This window comes from Strix uralensis, chromosome 2, assembly GCF_047716275.1.
Source record: "Strix uralensis isolate ZFMK-TIS-50842 chromosome 2, bStrUra1, whole genome shotgun sequence".
In the NCBI taxonomy this organism is placed as follows: domain Eukaryota; kingdom Metazoa; phylum Chordata; class Aves; order Strigiformes; family Strigidae; genus Strix; species Strix uralensis.
The window spans coordinates 137,917,479-137,938,744 of record NC_133973.1 but is presented as its reverse complement, the minus strand read 5'-3'; the positions used below and the strand labels follow the sequence as shown (position 1 = coordinate 137,938,744).

Genomic DNA, 21,266 nt, shown 5'->3' with positions numbered 1-21,266 from the left:
ACCCTCTTCATCTCCTTCCTCATCGCCCTCCTCCTCACCCCTATCATTGCCCCCCTCATCGCCCCCCTCATCACCCTCCTCATCACCTCCCATCATTGCTCCCTCGTCATCCTCTTCATCACCTTCCTCATCACCCTTCTCACTGTCTTCCTCATCACCCTCCTCATGGCCTTCCTCACCATCCTCCTCATTGCCTTCCTCATGGCCTTCCTCATCACTCCTCTCATCACCCTCCCCATCACCCTCCTCATCACTCCCCTCATCGCCCCCCATCATCGCTCCCCTCATCACCCTCTTCATCTCCTTCCTCATCGCCCTCCTCATCACCCACCTCATTGCCTTCCTTACTGTCCTCCTCATCACCCTCCTCATAGCCTTCCTCATCACCCTCTTCATCACCTTCCTCATCACCCTCCTCATCCCCCTCCTCACCACCCTCCCACCACCCCCCCTGCCGCCGTGCACACCCGCCGCGGGCCATTCCCACAGCCGGGGCCTGGCAGCGGGGACCCCCCCCGGGGGCCAAGGTGGTGGTGTGGAGGAGGGGGGAACACCACCCCGCACCCCCGGCGAGGCCGGAGGAACCTCCCGGCTGCCGAAAACATGAAACACTTGGCGATTGGCATCACCCGGCAGCAGGAAGAGGCTCTGAAGAACCTTTTCCACCCCTCGATTTTGATGACTTGCCAAGATTTAACTTGATTTCTGAATGCTGCCCGGGGGCCTGCTGTGGTTGAATATTATTTGCATGTTTTATTTATTGGGCTCCACGGCGAGATCTTGAAAATGAAACAACTTCACCTTCCCGAAGCTGCTCCTGACTGATGGGACTCTCGGAGTAGTTTCAGGAGGGGGAAGGTTTGGGTTTGGCGGGGGGGTGCGGTGCTGCTGGGAGCCGCCGCTCTGCTGCGATCCCCAGGCCCTTGCTTCTGCTTTTTTTTAATTTTTTGGGGGGGGGAGGAGGAGGGGGGGGGGAGCATTTTTTGCTCGCGGCAAGTTTCGGTGTGAGGATGCGGCGCTTTCGATTCCCGCGAGAGTGGTGGTGGCTGCGGTGGCCCGGGCAAGTTGGTCCTGGGCTCCTCTGCCAGGCTGGGTCTGTCCCCCGAGACCTGCAGGGACGTTGGGGACATCACCCCGGGCCTGGGCGCCCACGCTCATGGCTGACAATCCTTTCTAATTGAGGCAAAAAGGGTTAAAAATGACCTTGGTGGCAGCTGAGGAACCCCATTCCCGCTGACGTGTCCCCCCACGACCCGGCTGCGTGGCCCCGGTACCCACCGGGACCCTCGTTGCCCTCCCGGGGGGGATTCCCGGGGTGGTGGGGCCACCCAGATGCTCACCCCTTCCTCACCGGTGGCCTTGGCTCAGCTGAGCCTCGATGCCCCGGTCCCCTCCGCCGTGCCGGGGAGCCGCTTTCCGGGGACCACCCTCCCCGTTTCTTCCTTCCTCTCTCACACGAAGGCCCTGCCCCATCCCGCCGCCAGCCAGAGCTCGGCCGGCACCGGGGTCCGGCTTCTTCCTCTGCCACGGCGGCCGCGGTGGATGCTCCTCCGCTGTGCCCGGGTTCTACCAGGCCCAGAGAGCTCTTGCGGTGACGAGCTGCGGGCGAGGGCCGTTATTGCAACACGTCCCCCTGCGCTGCCGGGCTCGTAACGCCCGGGTTTTCGGCAAGTTCCCGATCGGCCGAGGCGACGTTTGAGGAAGTCGTCGGGCAGGCAGAGACCCCTCGGCAAACCTCTGCCGTGCCACCTCGCCCCGTCCGCCTCCTTGGCCAAGGTACGGTGCTTTAATTAGCTCCCTTGATTAACGAACCCAAGGCCTGGGAAAGGGGAACGCCAGGGTTTGCCCGCTTGGTTGCCGGCGCTTGGCGGAGGAATCGGGATGGGAATTCGAGCCAACAACCCAACGGGAGCCTGCGGCTGGTTTCCTCCGTTTCACTCCGGTCCCCTTGAGGGGATGGGCAGGAAGAGCCGTGGGGTGGCCGTGGTTGGGCTGCCAGTTGGCTGGGGACGGTGCCGCCGCGAGTCCGGCTGTCGCGCAGGCTCTGCCACTGACGCACCGCCTGGCCCTGGTCAAACCACTTGACTCCCCAGCACTTTGTTAGGGGTCATGATGATTTAGCTGGGTGCCGCGGGGCTGCTGGGGTGCAGGGGGCTGCGTGCGGTCCCCTCCGCGGTGGTCACAGCTTTACCGGAGCCGGTGAAGGCAGCGTGCTCACCTGAAACCCCGACCAGAGCCCACCGCCCTTCCATCGCCCACCCCCGCCCGTTAATCTAACGAACCCAGCCCTCATTACTGTCCCGCACGCTCCTGCTGCCCGGCGCTGTTTCCCTCCAGTTTTTAGGATGGGAAACGGGCGGCGTGTTTCGGCAGCCCGGTTCATCCTCCCGGTTTGCTGCGATCCCTGCCATGGTGCCGGGGGGGTGTGATCTGCAGCCCCCCCCCCCCCCCCCACCCGCCTGCCCCTCGTCACACCGCTCTTACAGCCTTTAAATCTCTTACAAAACAGCCTCGGCCGAGTTGCCTAATCCTGGGGAGGAATGCGGTGGGTAAGCACGGCTCTCCGGGTTGATTTTATTACTGGAATTTCCTCGTCTCTGGGTTTTTTGGGGTTTTTTTCGGACAGAAGTTAAATGATTAATAACTGGAGGAGGGAACCCAGCGAGGTCCTAAGGAATGATTGACTGGGTGGGGGCAAAGGGCACAGCGGGGTCCCAGCGGGTCCCCCGGGCACATGCGTGGTGCCGGGACGGTGCCAGTGGCAAGCGGAGGTGAGAGCCTGGCAAGTGCAGCTCATCCCTAGGGTGGGAGGGGGGCTCGTGAGTATGCGCCCACCCCCCAGCACCCCAAATTCCCAGCTGATGGGGTCTGTCCCACCGTGGCTGCGGTGGCCCTGGCACAGAGCTGGGGCTGCTTGTTGTCACCCGTGGCAGTGGGTGACACTCACGGTGACGGTCCTGCTGGGAGGGGGACACACGTGGGACCCCCCCCTGTTGTCGTTGCCACCGCGGTTCCCTCTGCTCCTCCGTGGGGTTTTGCCTCTGCAAGAAGCGCGTTGCAGGCAGGGATGAACCTGCCTGCGCGGGCAGTGCTAGGCGTCCTGTGACAGCGATGTCACCCAGCGACGTCACTCGGCTATTTTTGATAGTAAATGGTGTTTTGGTTTGGTTTTTTTTTTAGCTGTGGAGATGTGAGAGGAAAAGGCTGGTCTGCGTGTGCGTGGCCCCCCCTCCAGGTTTTATGCTGCTTCAGGGATTTTTTTGTGCCACTGGTTGGGTTTACTGGACCAGTGGAAGGCCTGCGTGCTGCTGGTTCTCTGGTGTGGCCGGCAAGGAGCTGCGGGGCGCAGCCAGCCTGGGGGTCCCGTTTCTCCCTCCTCAGCAGGAGAAGGATGCGTGACTTTTGCAGCTGGAAGCAAAACCCAACTGTGCCGGGAGGTGCTGGGGAAGGGGCAGCACGGCCGGACCCCTGTGGCAAAACCCGTGTGTGGGGGGGGCATGGGGTGAGACCCCGCTGCCATGGGGCTCTGCTGGGCTCGGCCGTGTCCCCTTAGTGCCGGGGAGAGGATGAGCTTCACCCCGCCCGGTCACGAGTGGTGTCCCCCAGGGCTGGGTTTTGGGGCCACTCCTCTTTAATATCTTTATTGATGATCTAGACGAGGGGATCGAGTGCACCCTCAGTCAGTTTGCAGATGACACCCAGTTGGGTGGGAGTGTTGATTGCTCGAGGGTAGGGAGGCTCTGCAGAGAGACCTGGCCAGGCTGGAGCGATGGGCTGAGGCCAACTGGGGGAGTTTCACTAAGGCCAAATGCCGGGTGCTGCCCTTGGGCCACAACAACCCCCAGCAGTGCTACAGGCTTGGGGAGGAGTGGCTGGAGAGCTGCCAGTCAGAGAGGGACCTGGGGGGGATTGATTGATAACGAGCCAGCAGTGTGCCCAGGTGGCCAAGAAGGCCAGTGGCATCCTGGCTTGTATCAGCACTAGCGTGGCCAGCAGGGACAGGGAAGGGATCTTACCCCTGTGCTCGGCACTGGTGAGGCCGCCCCTCGATTCCTGGGTTCAGTTTTGGGCCCCTCACTCCAAAAAGGCCATTGAATGACTCGAGCGTGTCCAGAGAAGGGCAACGGAGCTGGTGCAGGGTCTGGAGCACAGGTGTGATGGGGAGCGGCTGAGGGAACTGGGGGGGTTTAGTGTGGAGAAGAGGAGGCTGAGGGGAGACCTCCTGGCCCTCTCCAACTCCCTGAAAGGAGGGTGCAGAGAGGGGGGATGAGTCTCTTGAGCCAAGGAACCAGCGGCAGGCCAAGAGGGAATGGCCTCAAGCTGCGCCAGGGCAGGGTCAGACTGGCTCTTAGGAAGGATTTCTTTGCAGAAGGGGTTGTTGGGCGTTGGAATGGGCTGCCCAGGGCAGGGGGGGAGTCCCCATCCCTGGAGGGGTTGAAGAGTCGGGCTGACCCAGCACTGAGGGATCTGGTGGAGTTGGGAACGGTCAGGGTGAGGTTCATGGTTGGACTGGAGGAGCTTCAAGGGCTTTTCCAACCTCGATGACTCTGGGATTCTGGGATTCTGCCATGTACTTTGCCTGCGTTAGGCAGGAGCAGAGCTGCTCCACCATCGCCGCTGCTGAAGCCACGAGTGTCAGCCAGAGGCCTCAGAGCTGCCTGAGTCAGAGAAAATGTGACTCTGACGGGTAGATTTCGTGACCAGCCTATTTACAGCACCAGGAAATCCTTTGGCTCCTACTTAGCAGGTCTAAAAAAGCCTCTGGCAAACCCAAAATAAGATGTGCACCGGGGTCACCGGCAGTGCCACGAGGAGTGCGGTTTTGTGCCTCCTGCCTGGGACCGACCCATTCCCGGTGCCCCACGGGTGCTCTGCCAGGAGGGTGCACCCCAGGGTGCTGTGCCAGAGCGATGCACCCGGCTGCCGAGGATGGTGTCTGCAGGCAGGGAGCAGGATCAGGCCCCAACCCCAAAGCCCTGAGCTGGCGCCGAGGCCAGATTTCGGCCGCACGGAGGGGGTGGTGGCTCCAGCTCGCTCTCGGGAGACACCGGCTTGGGACCTGTGGGTTTGGGGGGGACAACCCAGGAGAGGGGCTTCGTCCCCGGCGGGCGATACCGCGCGTGGGAGAGAGGTTGTGTTTATCCAGACCTGGGGTGATTTTCCCCAAATCAAGGCCCCCCCCAGCAGCTTTTCGGGCTCCTTTTACACACAAAACTCAGGGGTTGGGGCTTTTCCAAACACGCCCGTTAGATCCTGATTGGTTAGTGATTAACATACAATTAAAATACGGCTTACCTAATGCTCCTGCTCCTGCCTGCGCTCAGGGGAAGGGGCTCAACCTGGGCTTTTTGGCCTGGGAGGGTGTTTTTTAGTGTTATAATGAGGGTCGTTCACTCTCAGGCCACTCAGAAGCAGTTTCATTGCCAAGTTAATGAATCAATTAGTCCCTTTGCCGGGCTGTCAGATAACTCCTCCTCAGCACAGCCCCAGACGTTCTCTTTATGTTCCAGGACGTTCTCCCTATTTTCTAGGGTTTGGCCATCAAATTCTTGATGAATTTCTTAGCGCTAATCAAGGTCATCTTGACCCCGCTTCGACATCTCACTCGATCGAGCTTCCAAACCCCGTTAATTGTCCCCGGGTGGGGGGTAACTATGGCTACTGGTGCAGTTATTAACCGTGGCTGCTGGTAAATGGGGAATGTTCTAGATCCCCCATCGCCACACGAAGCTTTTGGCGAGATGCCGCCTCCTGCACCCGTGTCCGTCTGTCCGTGTCTTCCAGTGGGAGATGGGGGGGGGGTGACAGGGCTTGGGGGGGGGGCTGGCCAAGGCCACGCGGTGCCATCGTCCATCCAGCCTCGGTGGTGATAACATCGACTTTTAATCACCTAAACCGGGACCCTCCGGCGTGCCCGGAGCCCGCTTGGGTCAGGGGGGTGCTGGCATTCGGGGGCCTGATCCTTGAGGGGCACAAGGCGTTCAGAGGCAAGGACCCCCCATCCCAAAACCACACTGGGAAATATTAATGTCGGGGCTCCCGGCGGCGCGTGGCCTGATCGCTGTTGTCTCCGTCCCCAGGTCCTGACGCCGCGCTGAGCCTCGCCGGGCAGCAGGAGATGCACTGAGCAGTGTGGGGTCTCTGCCGGCCCCCCCCCCCCCCCAAAATGGAGGAGGGGGGGTCTTTACCTGTGGCTACTTGGTTGGCCGCCCTCCACCTCGACCAGTATGTGGAGAGCTTCCAGCAGAGCGAGCTGTGGACGGTGTGGGACTGTCGGGCGCTGACGGACCAGGCTCTGACCCACCTCGGCGTGGTGCTGCCCGGCCACCGCCGCCGCATCCTCTTGGGACTCCAGAAAGCCTTCGCCGAAGTCACCCTCCCCGCCCGCACCCCCCAGCCCCCCCCCAGGAAACCAGTGCCCATGAAACGCCACATTTTTCGCCTCAGCACTGCCACGGTGCCGGAGCAATCCCTCCGGTGCCCCGAGGTGTCTGGGGGGTCCCCGCTTCTCGAGCCGGAGAGTGGGGGGGGGAGCTTCGCCCAGCTGCCCCCACCCATCCCACCCAGGGTGGGCTGCCGCCCCCCGCTCAAATTCTCCCCACCGCTTATGGGTGGCAGCCCCGAGCCTCCCGCCGTGCCCCGCAGCCACCCCCCCGCCCTGGACCCCCCCTCACCGCCAGCCCTCGCCGAGAAGCCGCCAGGTGAAAGTGGGGGGAGACCCCCCTTGCCCCCGCTGCCGGCCAAGCGTCACCAGCTGGAAGCCAAGTCCCTGCGGGCCCCCCCGCCCCCCCACCGCCCGCCGGTGCTGCCCCCCAGGGCTGTGTCCCAGAGGAGGTGAGGAGGCTGCGGGGAGGGGGGTGGTGGCTGAGTCTGGGGGTGCCCCGAGGCCGTGGGGTCCCCCTTGGGAGGGGGGGGGGGCTGCTGTGATGTGGGTGGGACTCTTGGGTGGGTGTATGTGGTGATGGTGTGGGGTGCCCCCGGGGGTACCCAGCTCCTAGCGCATCCCCTTGGGGTACACACCCCCCCCGGGGTACCCATCCCCCCCAGCCCACCTCCTGGGGGTACCCCCACCCCCCCCAGCCCCCAGCACATCACCTGGGGGTACCCCCATCCCCCCCACACCCCAGCACATCTCCTGGGGGGCCCAGGCAGGCTGGGGAGGGGGGGGGGGAGGGCGGGAATCACTGTGGCTGCTCTTGTGCAGGACAGAGGGTGCCCTCTAGTGTCACCCTGTCCCGGAGGGGGGGGTGGGTATCACCCCCAGGGACACCCCAGCTTTGTCCCCATCCCCTTTCGGGTTGGCGGGGACATGAGGGGGTGCAGGGCCTGTGTGGGGTCAGTGCTGGGATCCGGGCCTCATGCGTCTGTCGGGGGGGGGGGGGGGGGGCAATATATTAGCTGGGTGCCCCCCCCCCCCCCCCCCCCCAGTCACCCCAGCCTGTTTTGGGCTGGGCTTCTGCTCCCCCCCCCCCCAGGTTTGTCCTGCCCACACCGGCAGTGCGGGCAGCGCTGAGGCCCGAGGAACTCGTCACACCCTGTGGGGGCAGGCAGCAGAAACCGCAGCGTGCTGAGGCGGGGGGGGGGGGGGGCTGGGGGGGGGCTGTGTGCGGCCGGATGACACGAGAGCAGAGAACAGGCCGGGGGTTGGCGAGAGCAGCGCTCGCAGCCCCCCCTCGCGGTGTCCCCCCCCCCTCGCCGAGCCACAGCTCCTCCCCGAGCTGCTTTTGCTGCAGCTGCCAGGCCGTGACCCCCCCCTGCCCCCCCCTCGCTCTGCCACAGCCCCAAAATCCTGCCGGGGGGGTGGGAGCAGGGTGCTGGTCCTTTGAGGGGGGGGCACACAGGAGCCCCCCACCCTGCTGTGAGCATCCTCCTGGGGTGGGGGGTGATGTGGCCGCTGCAGCCGGGATGCTGAGCAAGGCTGTGGCCCCCCCCCTGCCCCCCCAGCTGCTGGACCCTGTTCCCCAAGGGGAGGCAGACCCCTATTTTTTTTGGGGGGGGAGTGTTTGCTGCATCCCTGCCACCCTGGGTGACGGCGCTGGATGGGACCCCCCCACCCTGTGCGGTCAGGATAGGAATGGGGAGGGGGGGTCGTTCCCCAAACCACCACCACCCCCCCCCCCCCCGCCAAATGAAGCCGCTCTGCGTCCTGGCCTGGCCGGGAGGACTCTGGTGGCCATCGAGGCCAGTGGCCACCGATTTGGCCAACTCAGGAAGTTTTGCTGGCGGCGGAGCGCTGCGCAGGAAGTGCCGGGGGGGTGACGAGCTCCGCTCCCCCCCCGCCATCGCCGGCATCACCGGCCGGCCTCTCCGGACGTTGCCCCCCCCCCCCCCGCCCCCCACTTCCCAGCTCCGCCACCGAATCTGGGGCCTGATTTGGGGGGTGTCCCCCCCCCAGCCTGCCCAGGTAGGGAGGTCACCGCTGCCACCGCGCTGGGGACAAGGCGGCGTTTTGGGGGGGGCTGGCGGGGGGGGTGAACGGTAAATAAGTGCGAGGCGCGAGTGTCGCCTCTTTTGGCTTGTTCGGGTGTTTTGGGGGGGGGTGGGATGAGAAAGGGGGGGTTCACGGCGCAGCCCTGCCCCCCCCCCCCCCCCCCAATCCCAAACCCGGGAAGGAAACCGTGGCGTGATCACGGAGGGGGGCCGGGACCCCATTGTTTGACCCCCCCCTCCAGGCGGGGTGCACCCTGAGGGGGGGGTGGGCATCAGAGCACCCGCGGTTTCGGGGGTTTGGGGGTCCCCTTTGCCCTGCTTGGAGAGTGCTGGGGGTCAGCACCGGTGTGACCCTGGGGGGGTGCAGTGACGGCCACCGGCTGCGAGGTGGCGGGGGGCCAGGGCCAAGCTGCACCCCCGGGATGTTGGGGGGACGCCAACAGCACGGCAATGGGCGTGTGTGTGTGTATACACTGCACGTGGGAATGGTGGGTAAATATACAGAGATATATATGTCCTGGGGACGTATGGACCGGGGTGGGGGGGTGCGGGGGGGTGCGTAGGGCGGGACAGGTGTAAGTTGGCACCTGGTGCCTATGGTGGGTGGATACAGCTGGGTACGGCCTCGTGCTGGGCCGCGGTGCTGGGTGCGAGCAGAGGCACCGTGGGTGCTTGGGGCCGGTGCCGGTGCCATTGTGGGTGCTGGTGGCAGTGCCTGTGTGGGTGCCAGCGTGGGTGGGGGCGCTGGTGCCGCTGTGGGTGCTGGTGCCAGTGAGCGTGTGGGTGCAGGTACCAGTGCCAGTGTGGGTGCTGCTGATGGTGCCGGTGTCGGTGCCGGTGCCTGTGAGGGTGCTGGTGCCAGTGTGGGTGCTGGTGCAGGTGTAGTGTGGGTGCCAGTGTCAGTGCCAGTGCTGGTGTGGGTGCCGATGATAGTGCCGGTGCCAGCGTGGGTGCTGGTGAGGGTGCGGGTGTTGCTGATGGTGCCAGTGTCGGTGCCGATGAGGGTGCCGGTGCGGGTGCACATGTGGGTGCCAGTACTGGTGAGGATGCAGGTGCTGATGATGGTGCCGGTGCTGGTCCCGGTGTGGGTGCTGGTCCCGGTGTGGGTGCTGGTCCCGGTGTGGGTGCTGGTGCCCGGCGGTGGAGGAGGTGCCCGTTGCAGCGGTGCGGGCGCAGACAAGGGGTGCGTTTTGGTGGGCGCAGGCCGGGGTCACCCCGCGGTGCCTGTTGGGCGCAGGCTCAGCCACTGGCCGGCCACAGGCCTGGCTGCGTGTGTGGGGCCACCAGTGCCAGGAGCTGCCAGAGCCACCAGCCCTGCGGCTGCCTGGGCCCCCCCGGGGGTAACGGGGTGCCCTGCCGCGGTGCTGGGCACTGGGGTGCCCGTGGGCTGCAGCCTGGGGACCCCCACTGCCGCAGGGGCCCCGAAACACCATCCCCCGCCATGAGGGTTGGGGGGGACCCTGGGGTGTGGGGGATGCTTGCCCACATCCAGGATATGCTTGCCCATATCTGGGTGATGTTGCCCATGTTGGCGGTGATGCTCGCCCAAGTCTGAGTGGTGCTTGCCCATATCTGGGTGATGCTTGCCCATGTCTGGGTGATGTTGCCCATGTCTGGATGTTATTTGCCCATGTCTGGGTGATGTTTGGGGCACAGGGAGCAGCCATCGTGCTGTGGTTTCCTCCGTGCTGTGTTCACCTCTGGGGTCCCACCGCCCCCCCCCCCCCCCCCAGCCCTCTGGGGTCCTGCTGTCCCCCCCCGCCCCATAGCCCTCTGGAGTCCCACTGTCCCCCCCCAGCTCTCTGGTGTCCTGCTGCCCCCCCTCTATAGCCCTCTGGGGTCCCACTGTCCCTCCCCCCCAGCTCTCTGGGGTCCCACTGTGTGCCCCCTCATCCTTCTGGGGTCCCACCATGCCCCCCCCCCCCCCCCCCCCCCAGCTCTGGGCCACCCCGGGCATCCCTGTGCCAAGGAGCAGGAGGTGACAGGGACACCTCAGCCTTGCTGGGTGCAAGGATTTGATGCCCCCCCACACCCGGGGGATGTTCTGGGGTGCAGAGTAGCTCCCCCCCACCCGAAGCAGCTTGGGGGGTGTGGAGGTGTGTGTGTTGAACCCGGGGAGGGGGGGGGGGGGGCGTGAGTGCCGTCCAAAAAGACAATGGCAGAAAGCTCCTTCCTCCTGTTTGCCCGAAGCTGGGCACAGCCTGGTGAGCCCCGGGGGGGCTGGCGGTGGCCCCAGCAGAGCAGCCCCCCCCAGCCCCCAGCTTTGGGTGGGAGGGGGCCCAGTCGAGCCCCAGTTGCTGGGGGGGGAGGGGGGGGAAGGACAGCAGATAAGGTTGGCACTTCTCATGTTGCCTCGGAGCTGGATGGCATCGTTTGGGCATGGGGGGGGTCAGGGGGGGCAGGGGGGGCACCCACGCTGCCCCATGGAGCCGTGGGGGGACACACAAGGCCTGGGGGTGCTCCAGGAGCGGGGCGTGACCCAGAGAGCATCGGGGAGGGTGTTTTGGGGAACTGGGGTGTTATCTGAGGGCTGCCTGTCCTGCCAGCCCCTGGGGCGGGGAAGGGGGGGACACACGGGCGGAGGGGGGGGGGGGAAGTTTCTTCCCAAACCCTCCTGAGATGTCCCCAGCGAGGAGACAGAGGTTGTCCTTGGCCATCGCGCCGTGATGGCACCAAACGGGGCCCCAGGGACCCCCCGGTCTTGAAGGGGGAAGGGAGGGGGCAAATGCCATTTTGGGTGGCCCCGGAGTGGGGGGGCTCTGTGGCTTGTGTCTGGGTGCCACCCCCCCACCCCAGCAAACCCCTGCCTGGTGTTTCTGAGGGCAACGCTGCTGCCCTGGGCTGCGGGCCAGCTCGCTGCCCACACTGCCCTGCCCGCACTGCCCTGCCCGCACTGCCCTGCCTGCACTCCCTACCTGCACTGCCCTGCCCGCACTGCCCTGCCCGCACTGCCCTGCCTGCACTCCCTACCTGCACTGCCCTGCCCGCACTGCCCTGCCCGCACTGCCCTGCCCGCACTGCCCTGCCTGCACTCCCTACCTGCACTGCCCTGCCTGCACTCCCTGCCTGCACTCCCTACCTGCACTGCCCTGCCTGCACTGCCCTGCCCGCACTGCCCTGCCTGCACTCCCTACCTGCACTGCCCTGCCCGCACTCCCTGCCCACACTCCCTGCCCGCACTGCCCTGCCTGCACTGCCCTGCCCACACTGCCCTGCCCGCACTGCCCTGCCTGCACTCCCTACCTGCACTGCCCTGCCTGCACTGCCCTGCCCGCACTGCCCTGCCTGCACTCCCTGCCCGCACTCCCTACCTGCACTGCCCTGCCCGCACTCCCTGCCCGCACTCCCTGCCCGCACTGCCCTGCCTGCACTGCCCTGCCTGCACTCCCTACCTGCACTGCCCTGCCCGCACTCCCTGCCCGCACTGCCCTGCCTGCACTGCCCTGCCCGCACTGCCCTGCCCGCACTGCCCTGCCTGCACTCCCTGCCTGCACTGCCCTGCCTGCATTCCCTGCCCGCACTGCCCTGCCCACACTGCCCTGCCTGCACTCCCTAATGTATGGATGGTTGTGGCTGGTTCCCATGGAAATGGCTCTGAGAAACGAGGTCAGCCTGACCCAGAGGAGGGCCAGCGTTTGCCACCCTGCAAGTTGCCTCTTCCACAGCTCGCCGAAAGCTCGTGGGCACCGGCCGTGGGGCTGGGAGTCACCAGAGACCCGGGTTGGCCACCCCCAGGGACGGCTGGTGGCCACGCTGGCCTTCCTCCACGATGCCATTCGCCATGCTGGGGTTTGGGGGGGTCCGGCTGCTCCAGCTCGGGGCTGTGGCTATGGGGGGGGGTTGGGATGGAGATGGTGGCTCGTCCACCCGGCCCTGGGGCTACGAGGGGCTTGGGGTGGGAGCTGCCTGCTCTTTGCCTGCCTCCTGCCCTCTCCCTGCCCGCTTAATCAGGCACTTCATATTCTTTTAAAGAAACTTCCTCTTAACTTCCTGCCCTTAAAAACACCATAACCCCAGCGGTTTCTATTTATTGCCCTGCGATTCTCAGGGAGGTGGGAATCAAGCGGAGAAAAAGAGACAGAAACGGCCGAGCTGGGGAGTCCTGGGGGTCCCTCTCCCCCTCCCCGCAGCCAAAGTTTTAGGGTTGGGGGCCCAGTGAGCTGCTCCCTGGCCCAGGAGAAGCCCTAAACCTGCCATTTCCAGGGGGCGTCTGGCTGCCCCGGCTCTCCTGTGCCCACCCCATCGTGGGGGAGGAAGGGAGCACCCCCGGGACCCCCGTCCCACTCGGGGGACCCCACGGCCACCCACAAACCAGCCGAGGAAGCAGCACCGTCGTTGTTTAGACTGGAGGAGGGGAAAAATAACCTGATCTGGGACGTGGGTTTCGAGGCAGACGACGGCTTCTGGTGTCCTTGAGAGCCAGATAAGGAACCTGAGCCGCGGCGGCCGTGACGGCGACCTGGGGTTGGGTGGCAGCAAATGTTTTCAGGCTAGAAAATATTTTTAATATTAATCTCATTACCGGTGTAGCTCGAGTAAGAAGGCTTTGCTGGGGGATGCTGTTAAGAATTGGGCTGCGGGCTTGGGTCTGCTGGGGTTTGGGGGGCTTGATGTCTTTTGAGGGGTGTCAGGCTGGTTGTGCTGGGGGTCCTCTTGCACCCCGGGCCCCCCACTCTGATGGTTGTGGGGTTTGGGAGGCAGGGGAGGGCTCGGGTAAGGCAGCGCTCGCTCCTCTCTCCCGCAGCATCCCTGACAAAGAGGAGGGCTCCATCCCCCCCACAGCACCCGGTGTCCCCCTGTCCCTCCTTCCCCGCACGAAGCCTCCAGCCCCGGAGCCGCCAGCCAAGGCCAACCTCCCCTTCGTGCCGGAGTTCGGTGAGTATGAGGGGGGGGCCATGCCTGGGCCCCTCAAATCTTCCCCCTGTCCCAAATCATCCATCCGTCAGCACCCATCACGTGGGTGCTGTGCCTTCTCCCCCATCGGTTTGTCCGTCTGTCCTGCCCAGCTTTACCCGGGTCCCTCCCACCTTCATCCCCTTCTTTGCCTTCTGGGCTGGGGATTCTTTTTTGAGGGGGGGAAGTTCTGAGCTGGGGATTTGGGTGCACCTCCTTCTCCTGGAGTGGGGCACCGGAGGGTTTGGGTGGGCAACCAATTCACAGAGGAATTTGTGGGGGGCTGGAGGGGGTGGGGGGAGCGCGGCAGGAGCACGACGCAGCCACCAGCCCCGGCGCTGGGACCCCCGACCCTCTGCACCCACCAGCCCCCTCCTCCTCGGGGGGTCACTGGGGCTCGAGGGGTGCAGCTCCAGTCCAGGGGCATCGCCTGCTTGGGGGCTGCTGCTGCTAACAGCAGTAATGCAGCTTTAATTTCTTAAAGCTCCTTTATTTAAAGGCTCTAATCCAGCCGGAATAGTTCTGCTGAAAGGAAGAGGAAGGGCAGGGCTCTGCTGGGCACTGGGCGCCTGCCCGGGCTCTAGCCTGGCCAGCAGCCCCGCTGGATGTGGCACTGGTTTAACTGGGAGCTGGGGTGTGTTTGAAAAGCTCGGAGAAGCCGTGGGCATAAAAGAACTTATTGACACCAGTGGGATGTAGATAAGCAGACACTGCTTTATGAACGGCTGGGGACACAGGGGAGTTGTCTCCCCAACAACGCACCCCTAACTCCTGCAGCACGCTGACTGCATAGGGTACAGTCAGACATTTGCCAGTCAGAGAGGGACCGGGGGGGGGGTGTGACTGCCAGCCAGCTGAACAGGAGCCAGCAGTGTGCCCAGGTGGCCAAGAAGGCCAATGGCATCCTGGCTTGTATCAGCACTAGCGTGGCCAGCAGGGACAGGGAAGGGATCTTACCCCTGTGCTCGGCACTGGTGAGGCCGCCCCTCGATTCCTGGGTTCAGTTTTGGGCCCCTCACTCCAAAAAGGCCATTGAATGACTCGAGCGTGTCCAGAGAAGGGCAACGGAGCTGGTGCAGGGTCTGGAGCACAGGTGTGATGGGGAGCGGCTGAGGGAACTGGGGGGGTTTAGTCTGGAGAAGAGGAGGCTGAGGGGAGACCTCCTGGCCCTCTCCAACTCCCTGAAAGGAGGGTGCAGAGAGATGGGGATGAGTCTCTTGAGCCAAGGAACCAGCGGCAGGCCAAGAGGGAATGGCCTCAAGCTGCACCAGGGCAGGGTCAGACTGGCTCTTAGGAAGGATTTCTTTGCAGAAGGGGTTGTTGGGCGTTGGAATGGGCTGCCCAGGGCAGGGGTGGAGTCCCCATCCCTGGAGGGGTTGAAGAGTCGGGCTGACCCAGCGCTGAGGGATCTGGTGGAGTTGGGAACGGTCAGGGTGAGGTTCATGGTTGGACTGGAGGAGCTTCAAGGGCTTTCCCAACCTCGATGACTCTGGGATTCTGTGATATTAACCAAGTTCTCATGCATAAACATGATCATTCCTATAACTCATTTTCTTATTCCCACCTCTTCCCAGTCATGCGCACTTGAGTCCTGAAATGAGTCAGGGGGCTACTTCTGCAAACACCACGGCCTACTGACTCAAAAGAAAGACCCCCCAATGTCCTTGTCTCAAGGACTTTGGCTCACATTGCAATTTTAACATGCTTTGAGGCCCTTTCACAATGTCACTTTTAAAACACCTGGTCTACAGGGCGATAAACCATCCTGGCTGGACAGTCGAACGTTGGTACCTGTTCCAGCAGCGTAACTGGTTGTGTGGTTACTTTAAACTAAATACAACATCTCTGTGACTACGTAAAACATTACACCACTATCTTTTATAAAAACCAAAATTCCTGTGAAATTCCATTTAATTTAGTCCTAATCATTCCTTACCAAAATCACCAAAAATCATCAACTCAAATTAATAACAAATCAGTAACAATCAGTAACATAAGCGCATCCTCCGGGCCGTAACCGCCTCCTCTGGGTTAAGATTTGGGGAGAAATCTGGCCCCGGGTTATCAGCAGGGGTTGGGAGAGGGTGTCTGTGGGGGACAGGCTGGCTGGGGCTACTGTGGCTGGGTGCTTGCTGGCCAGGATTTCTGCTGCTCTGGGTGCTGGGGGAGGAGGAGGAAGAGGCTCCTCACTCCTGCCCTTCTCCAGGATTTTATTTTTTTAATTTTATTTCTCTGCGGGTCCGCAGGTTGGAGAGCCGCCCGCTGCTCTGATAAGGGGGAGGGAGGGAAATCCACCCTGAAAAACAAGCTGTAGGGAAAAAGCCCCCAGGACGCCCCAGCAGTGGGAGCTCCTGGCTGTGGTGCCGGGGGCTGGTGGCACCCAAATCCCCCCTGCTCCTGCGGTGCCAGGAGGGTCGTGAGGGTGCCGGGAGCTGCCACCAGCGGGACTTTGCCCTTCCCGACTCTTCACCAAACCCCCGATAAAACCCCTGTTGTGGGTTGTTTGCCAAGGGCAGAGCGAGGGGTGGGGACAGGTGGGGGGGGGGGGGTGGCAGGGGCTCACAGGACCCTTCACCCCACTCTATTCCCAGCGTTTTCCCTCCGTTTTTGCAGATGACTCGGACTACGAAGACTCGGCCTGGCAGGAGGAATTAGCCAAACCCGCGGGGGAGATGGCGGACAAGGTTGGTGTCACCGCGGTGGGCAGGAGCGAGCGGGGTGACCGTCCCTGAGGCAGCGGCCGCTTTGGGGGATACTGGTTAGGGTTGGGGGGAGCACGTCCGCAGTGGCCGGGTCTCCCACGAGGGACTCCCCAGTTTCCCCGGGGGAGCAGCAGCAGCTCCTGCACCCTCCCCGCAAGCTCGCGTGCGCAGAGTGCGTGCTGGTGGACATCTCAGCATCGCAGCCTGAATTTCATCCCCGCATCGGGGATTTAGAGCGGCCCCGTGCTCTCCAGGCAGAATTTGGGTGCGTCTGGCTCGATTTGAGGAGTTGTGGCAACCCAAGAGACTCCCTCAGCGCCCGGAGCCCTCCCCCAAAACCCACCTTCGCCTGGGAATGGACTGATGGGGAGAGATGGTGCCGTGGCTGCCCCCCAACCCCAGCGCTGCCCCCCCAACCCCAGGGGCTGTGTTGTGGGGTAGGGGCTTGTGGATAAACAGCTGTGGCAGTTTTCAGGCAGAGGTTCCCCCCTGCCTGGTCCTGCCTGGCCACGCTTCACCCCCAGCCTCATCTGTGTGCCCGCTGCTGGCTGACGAGGGGGAAATGCAGGATTTCTCAGCCAGCACAGACACTTTTGGTTGCTAAAAATAACCCGCCCGGAGCTCAGCTCCTCCCTACAGCTGCGTTTCCGTCCTGCTGGGGGCAGGATCATGCCCCTTCCCCACGGCCGGCAGTGGCTGGGCACCTCCCGGCACCGTGGGCTTCTTCAGGGCCAAGAAACACTGTGCGGGGGGGACACTTGGCATCTGGACCCCCTTTTTCTCCATCAATCCACTGCCCGTCCCTCATGGTGCAGGCAGGTGGGGAGGGGGGTCAGCGAGGGGGTCCAGCTGCCAGCTTTGGGCAGCGGGGAGGGCGCAGGGCTGCCCGTGTCTCAGCCACGTCTGTGCTCGCAGGAGGATGCTGAGCCCAGGACGGGGGGGCCACGGGCGCTGCGCGTCAACAGCCTCTTCAGCGAGGACGAGCTCATCGAGGATGACTACGATGCTCCCCCCGCCAAGTAGGAGCTCATCTGTGTGTGTGGGTGTGGCTGGGGGTGCTTGTGTGTGGTGTCTCGTGTCTCACGGCTTCACGGGATGCGTGTGTGTGTGCCCCAGCAGAAAGCTGGTTGTACCAGAAATCCTGGCTTGTATCAGCACTAGCGTGGCCAGCAGGGACAGGGAAGGGATCTTACCCCAGTGCTCGGCACTGGTGAGGCCGCCCCTTGATTCCTGGGTTCAGTTTTGGGCCCCTCACTCCAAAAAGGCCATTGAATGACTCGAGCGTGTCCAGAGAAGGGCAACGGAGCTGGTGCAGGGTCTGGAGCACAGGTGTGATGGGGAGCGGCTGAGGGAACTGGGGGGTTTAGTGTGGAGAAGAGGAGGCTGAGGGGAGACCTCCTGGCCCTCTCCAACTCCCTGAAAGGAGGGTGCAGAGAGGGGGGATGAGTCTCTTGAGCCAAGGAACCAGCGGCAGGCCGAGAGGGAATGGCCTCAAGCTGCGCCAGGGCAGGGTCAGACTGGCTCTTAGGAAGGATTTCTTTGCAGAAGGGGTTGTTGGGCGTTGGAATGGGCTGCCCAGGGCAGGGGGGGAGTCCCCATCCCTGGAGGGGTTGAAGAGTCGGGCTGACCCAGCGCTGAGGGATCTGGTGGAGTTGGGAACGGTCAGGGTGAGGTTCATGGTTGGACTGGAGGAGCTTCAAGGGCTTTTCCAACCTCGATTCTGTGGGATTCTGTGAAAGCACCTCTCTGGGGTTGGGGTGGTGTCCCTGGGGGTGTCCCCGTCCCCCTTTCCCAGGGCTGGGGACACACTGGGACCCCCACCCCACCCCAAAGTGACAGCCACCAGGGTCTGTGCGTGGTGCAAACAGCCAGCGCTTGCATCGCCGGTGCCTCGGGGAAGGGCACGGGGAGGCCAAAGCATGGGGGGGGATGGGCCGTGCCAGCCCGGCTGTCCCCCCACCCTGCCCCCAATCCCCCCCTTCTTTGGGAACTGCCAGCTCTTAACCCCCTCCTCGGCCTCTCATCCCCAGCGGTGGCAGTAGCTGGAGTGACACCGGCAGCAGCCCCGGCACACTTGGTGACAGCATGGAGGGCACCGCCGCCCCCCTCTCGCCCACCATCAAAGCGGGGTGGCTGGACAAGAACCCGCCGCAGGGGTGAGTGATGTGCTGGGGGGGCCGCAGACCCCACATCCCCCTGTCCCCGGTCCCTTGGGGAGGGGAGACGCTCCCCCCCCCCCCTTCCACCTGTAATTCCTGCTCTGGGGGTGTAGTTTTGCTGTGGTGACAAGCCATCGCAAGGGGTTCCTTCAGCTCCTTCCTACCCCTCGATTTAGGTTTAAAATGTCTGGTTTTGGGGAAAGAGCCTTCCTCAGAGCGGGGGCCACCAATGGGTGCACTGAGGCGGCTGCAGAGGAGAAGGAGGAGGAGGAGGAGGAGGAGGGAAGGCTGCAGCTCGAACTTCCTCCTGGCCCCATTCCGCGGGTCGGGCTCGCTGGGAAATGAGCTGCTTCACTCTGGGGAAGCCCCAAAATAGCCCCGATCCCAAAAAGCAGCTGGTGGGGGAGAAGTGGGGTGTTTGGGCTGGCTTCTCACCAGCATGGCCACCAGCCCGGCTCCTCTGCTGGGCACGTGGATTTGGTAGTCACCGTGTTTGCCACGGGAGGGGACGTGGCTGGCAGTGCCTGCGGGATGCTGGCCCCAAGCCCGGCGTTCCACAGCGTCAGCTGCTCGTGACAGAGTGCCCGGGTGCAGGAGTAAAACTCCGGGGGCTGATGGGTGCGGGTCTGTGTGCTTGAGGGCAAGTGAGCCCAGCGAGCCCAGCGAGTGTCCAGGGAGCCCAGGGAGTGCACAGCGAGCCCAGGGAGCCCAGCAAGCACAATGAGCCCAGGGAGCCCAATGAGTCCAGGGAGCCCAAGGAGCCCTACGAGCCCAGCAAGCCTAGGGAGCCCAGGGAGCCCAGGGAGCTCAGCAAGCCCAGGAAGCCCAGGGAGCCCAGGGAGCCCAGCAAGCACAATGAGCCCAGAGAGCCCAATGAGTGCCCAGTGAGCCCAGCGAGCCCAGGGATGCCAGTGAGCCCAGGGAGCACAGGGAGCCCAGGGAGCATGGCAAGCCTGCGGAGCCCAGGGAGCCCAGCAAGTGCACAGGGAGCCCAGGGAGCACAAGCCCAGGGACACCAGCAAGCCCAGCAAGCCCACTGGCAATGTTTGTGCTGATGCAGAGTGCCTGGTTGCAGAAGTAAAACTCCGGGGCTGTTGGGTGTGTGTCTGTGTGCTTGAGGGCAAGTGAGCCCAGCGAGCCCACTGGCAACGTTTGTGCTGATGCAGAGTGCCCGGTTGCAGAAGTAAAAGTCCAGGGGCTTCTGGGTCTCTGTGTGCTTGAGGGCAAGTGAGCCCAGTGAGTCCAGGGAGCCCGGCGAGCCTGGGGAGCCTGGCAAGCCCGGGGAGCACAGAATGCCCAGCAAGTGCGCAGTGAGCCCAATGAGCCCAGGGAGCCCAGTGAGTGCACAGTGAGCCCCGAGAGCCCAGCAAGTGCACAGGGAGTGCAGGTAGCCCAGGGGACTGGCAAGGTTTGTGCTGATGCGGAGTGCCCGGTTGCAGAGCGCTCAGTTGCAGAAATAAAACTCCGGGGCTGCTGGGTGTGTGTCTGTGTGCTTGAGGGCAAGTGAGTCCAGGTAGCCCAGGGAGCCCAGCGAGCCCAGCAAGCGCACAGTGATCCCAGTGAGCCCTGGGAGCACAACGAGCCCAGGGAGCCCAGTGTACCCAAGGAACCCAGCAAACACACAGCAATCCCAGTGAGCCCAGTGTGCCCAGTAAGCCCAGCGAGCCCAGGGAGCACGCTTTGCCCCCATCCTGGCAGGGAACCCTCTCAAAGAGCCCCCACACTGGTTGGGAGGCAAAAATCAAGCAGGAGAGGTGAAGGATACTTGAGGGCTACTTAATCTGGGCTACGAGGAAGCCCTGAGGCTGCAGTCCTGCTGAGGAGGAGGAGGAGGAAGCTCTGGCTGTTTGCAGCCTGGCTCTGGGGAAGTGAGAGCAGCTGGAAGGTCCCTGGGAAGCTGCTCCGGCGGCTGCTTGCGGGGGGAGCAGGAGCTTGGGGAAGGTGACGGGAGGAAAAATCCAACCCCCCAACCCTTGAGCTGCTAAAAGCAGCGGGAGGTCAGAGCGGGGCTGGCGGGGGGGGGGGGGGGGGTGTCTCTGCACCCCACGGGACAGGGACAAGCTCCTGATGGGGAGCGGGAGGGCCCACGGCGGAGCTGAGCACGTTTAATCCCTGGTTACGTAAAGGCTGAGCGCCAGGGTCACGTGTGGCGATGGCGAAACCCGTCCTGAGCAAACAAGAAGCCCTTAAGCAACAGGGCTGGTGCAGCAGCATTTGGAGGGGGGGGGGGAGAACACCCTGGGGTGCAGCACTTGGGCTTGCTGGAGGCGTGCAGGGGGGGCTGGCTTGGCTTCTCCTGCAGCCCTGACACCAGGGTGAGGGGCTGCAGGGTTTAGTGCCTTGCTCTGGGCTGCGTGCTGTGCTGGGGGGGGGGAGGGGAAGGGGTCTGCTCCACCTTTGGGGTCCCCCCTTCTCCCTTTCATCCCCATCCCTCTGCCCTGCAAGAGCCTGGGGTGCCCCCAGCCCTGCCTGGCACGTGTCCCCTGGGTTGAACCCTCCCCAGCTTGTAGGTCACAATCAATAATTACAAATAGGGATTGGGGGGGGGGGATTTTAGGGGTAACCCCGTTTCCCAGCTCCATGTTTTAATTGGTGCCCCGAGGAGAGCGTGAGGTCCCCATCGGTGACACGATCCGCGGTGGGATCGATGGCGGGGTCGCCCCAGGCTTTTGGCAACTGGGGCGTGAAGGCACAAGCGGAGTCACCCCAAGTTCAAGGGCGGCACGGCGGGGCTGGGGCCGGCCAGGGGTGAGCGGGGAGGGGGCTGCTCCAGCCTGGGGGGTGGGGGGGGCTGCAGCTGGGTCACCCTGTCCTTGCCAATGGGTCCCCCCGGTCCCTTCCCAGGTCCTACATCTACCAGAAGCGGTGGGTAAAGCTCGACAGCAACTACCTCCGCTACTTCGACAGCGAAAAGGTGAGTGGGGAGGGAAAATTTGGGGGCTGGGAGGGGGGAGAAGGTGGGGGGGGAGCTGCCCCAGAGGGGCCACGTCCCTCCAGGCATCCTGGCCGTGAGCCACGGCCGTGCCAAGAGGCAACGTCCCGGGGAGCAGCAGCCGATGTGGGACGTTGGAGCCTCCTGGAT

The 21,266-nt window shown here is 63.9% G+C and overlaps 1 protein-coding gene across 3 annotated transcripts in view; it reads left to right on the top strand.

Moving 5' to 3' along the window:
* The first annotated feature begins 778 nt into the window (after positions 1–778).
* Positions 779–21,266, top strand: part of ARAP1 (ArfGAP with RhoGAP domain, ankyrin repeat and PH domain 1) — a 41,316-nt gene continuing 20,828 nt past the window's right edge. For 2 of the 3 annotated variants that reach the window (XM_074860608.1, XM_074860609.1), the window contains exons 1-7: positions 789–1,776; positions 6,081–6,834; positions 13,175–13,305; positions 15,937–16,007; positions 16,941–17,044; positions 18,056–18,181; positions 21,029–21,098. In XM_074860608.1, coding sequence (XP_074716709.1) covers positions 6,167–6,834; positions 13,175–13,305; positions 15,937–16,007; positions 16,941–17,044; positions 18,056–18,181; positions 21,029–21,098 — 1,170 coding nt within the window. In that variant the 5' untranslated portion in view covers positions 789–1,776; positions 6,081–6,166. Of the gene's footprint in view, positions 1,777–6,080; positions 6,835–13,174; positions 13,306–15,936; positions 16,008–16,940; positions 17,045–18,055; positions 18,182–21,028; positions 21,099–21,266 lie in introns of all 3 variants that reach the window. The other variant, XR_012627798.1, reaches the window with a different exon arrangement.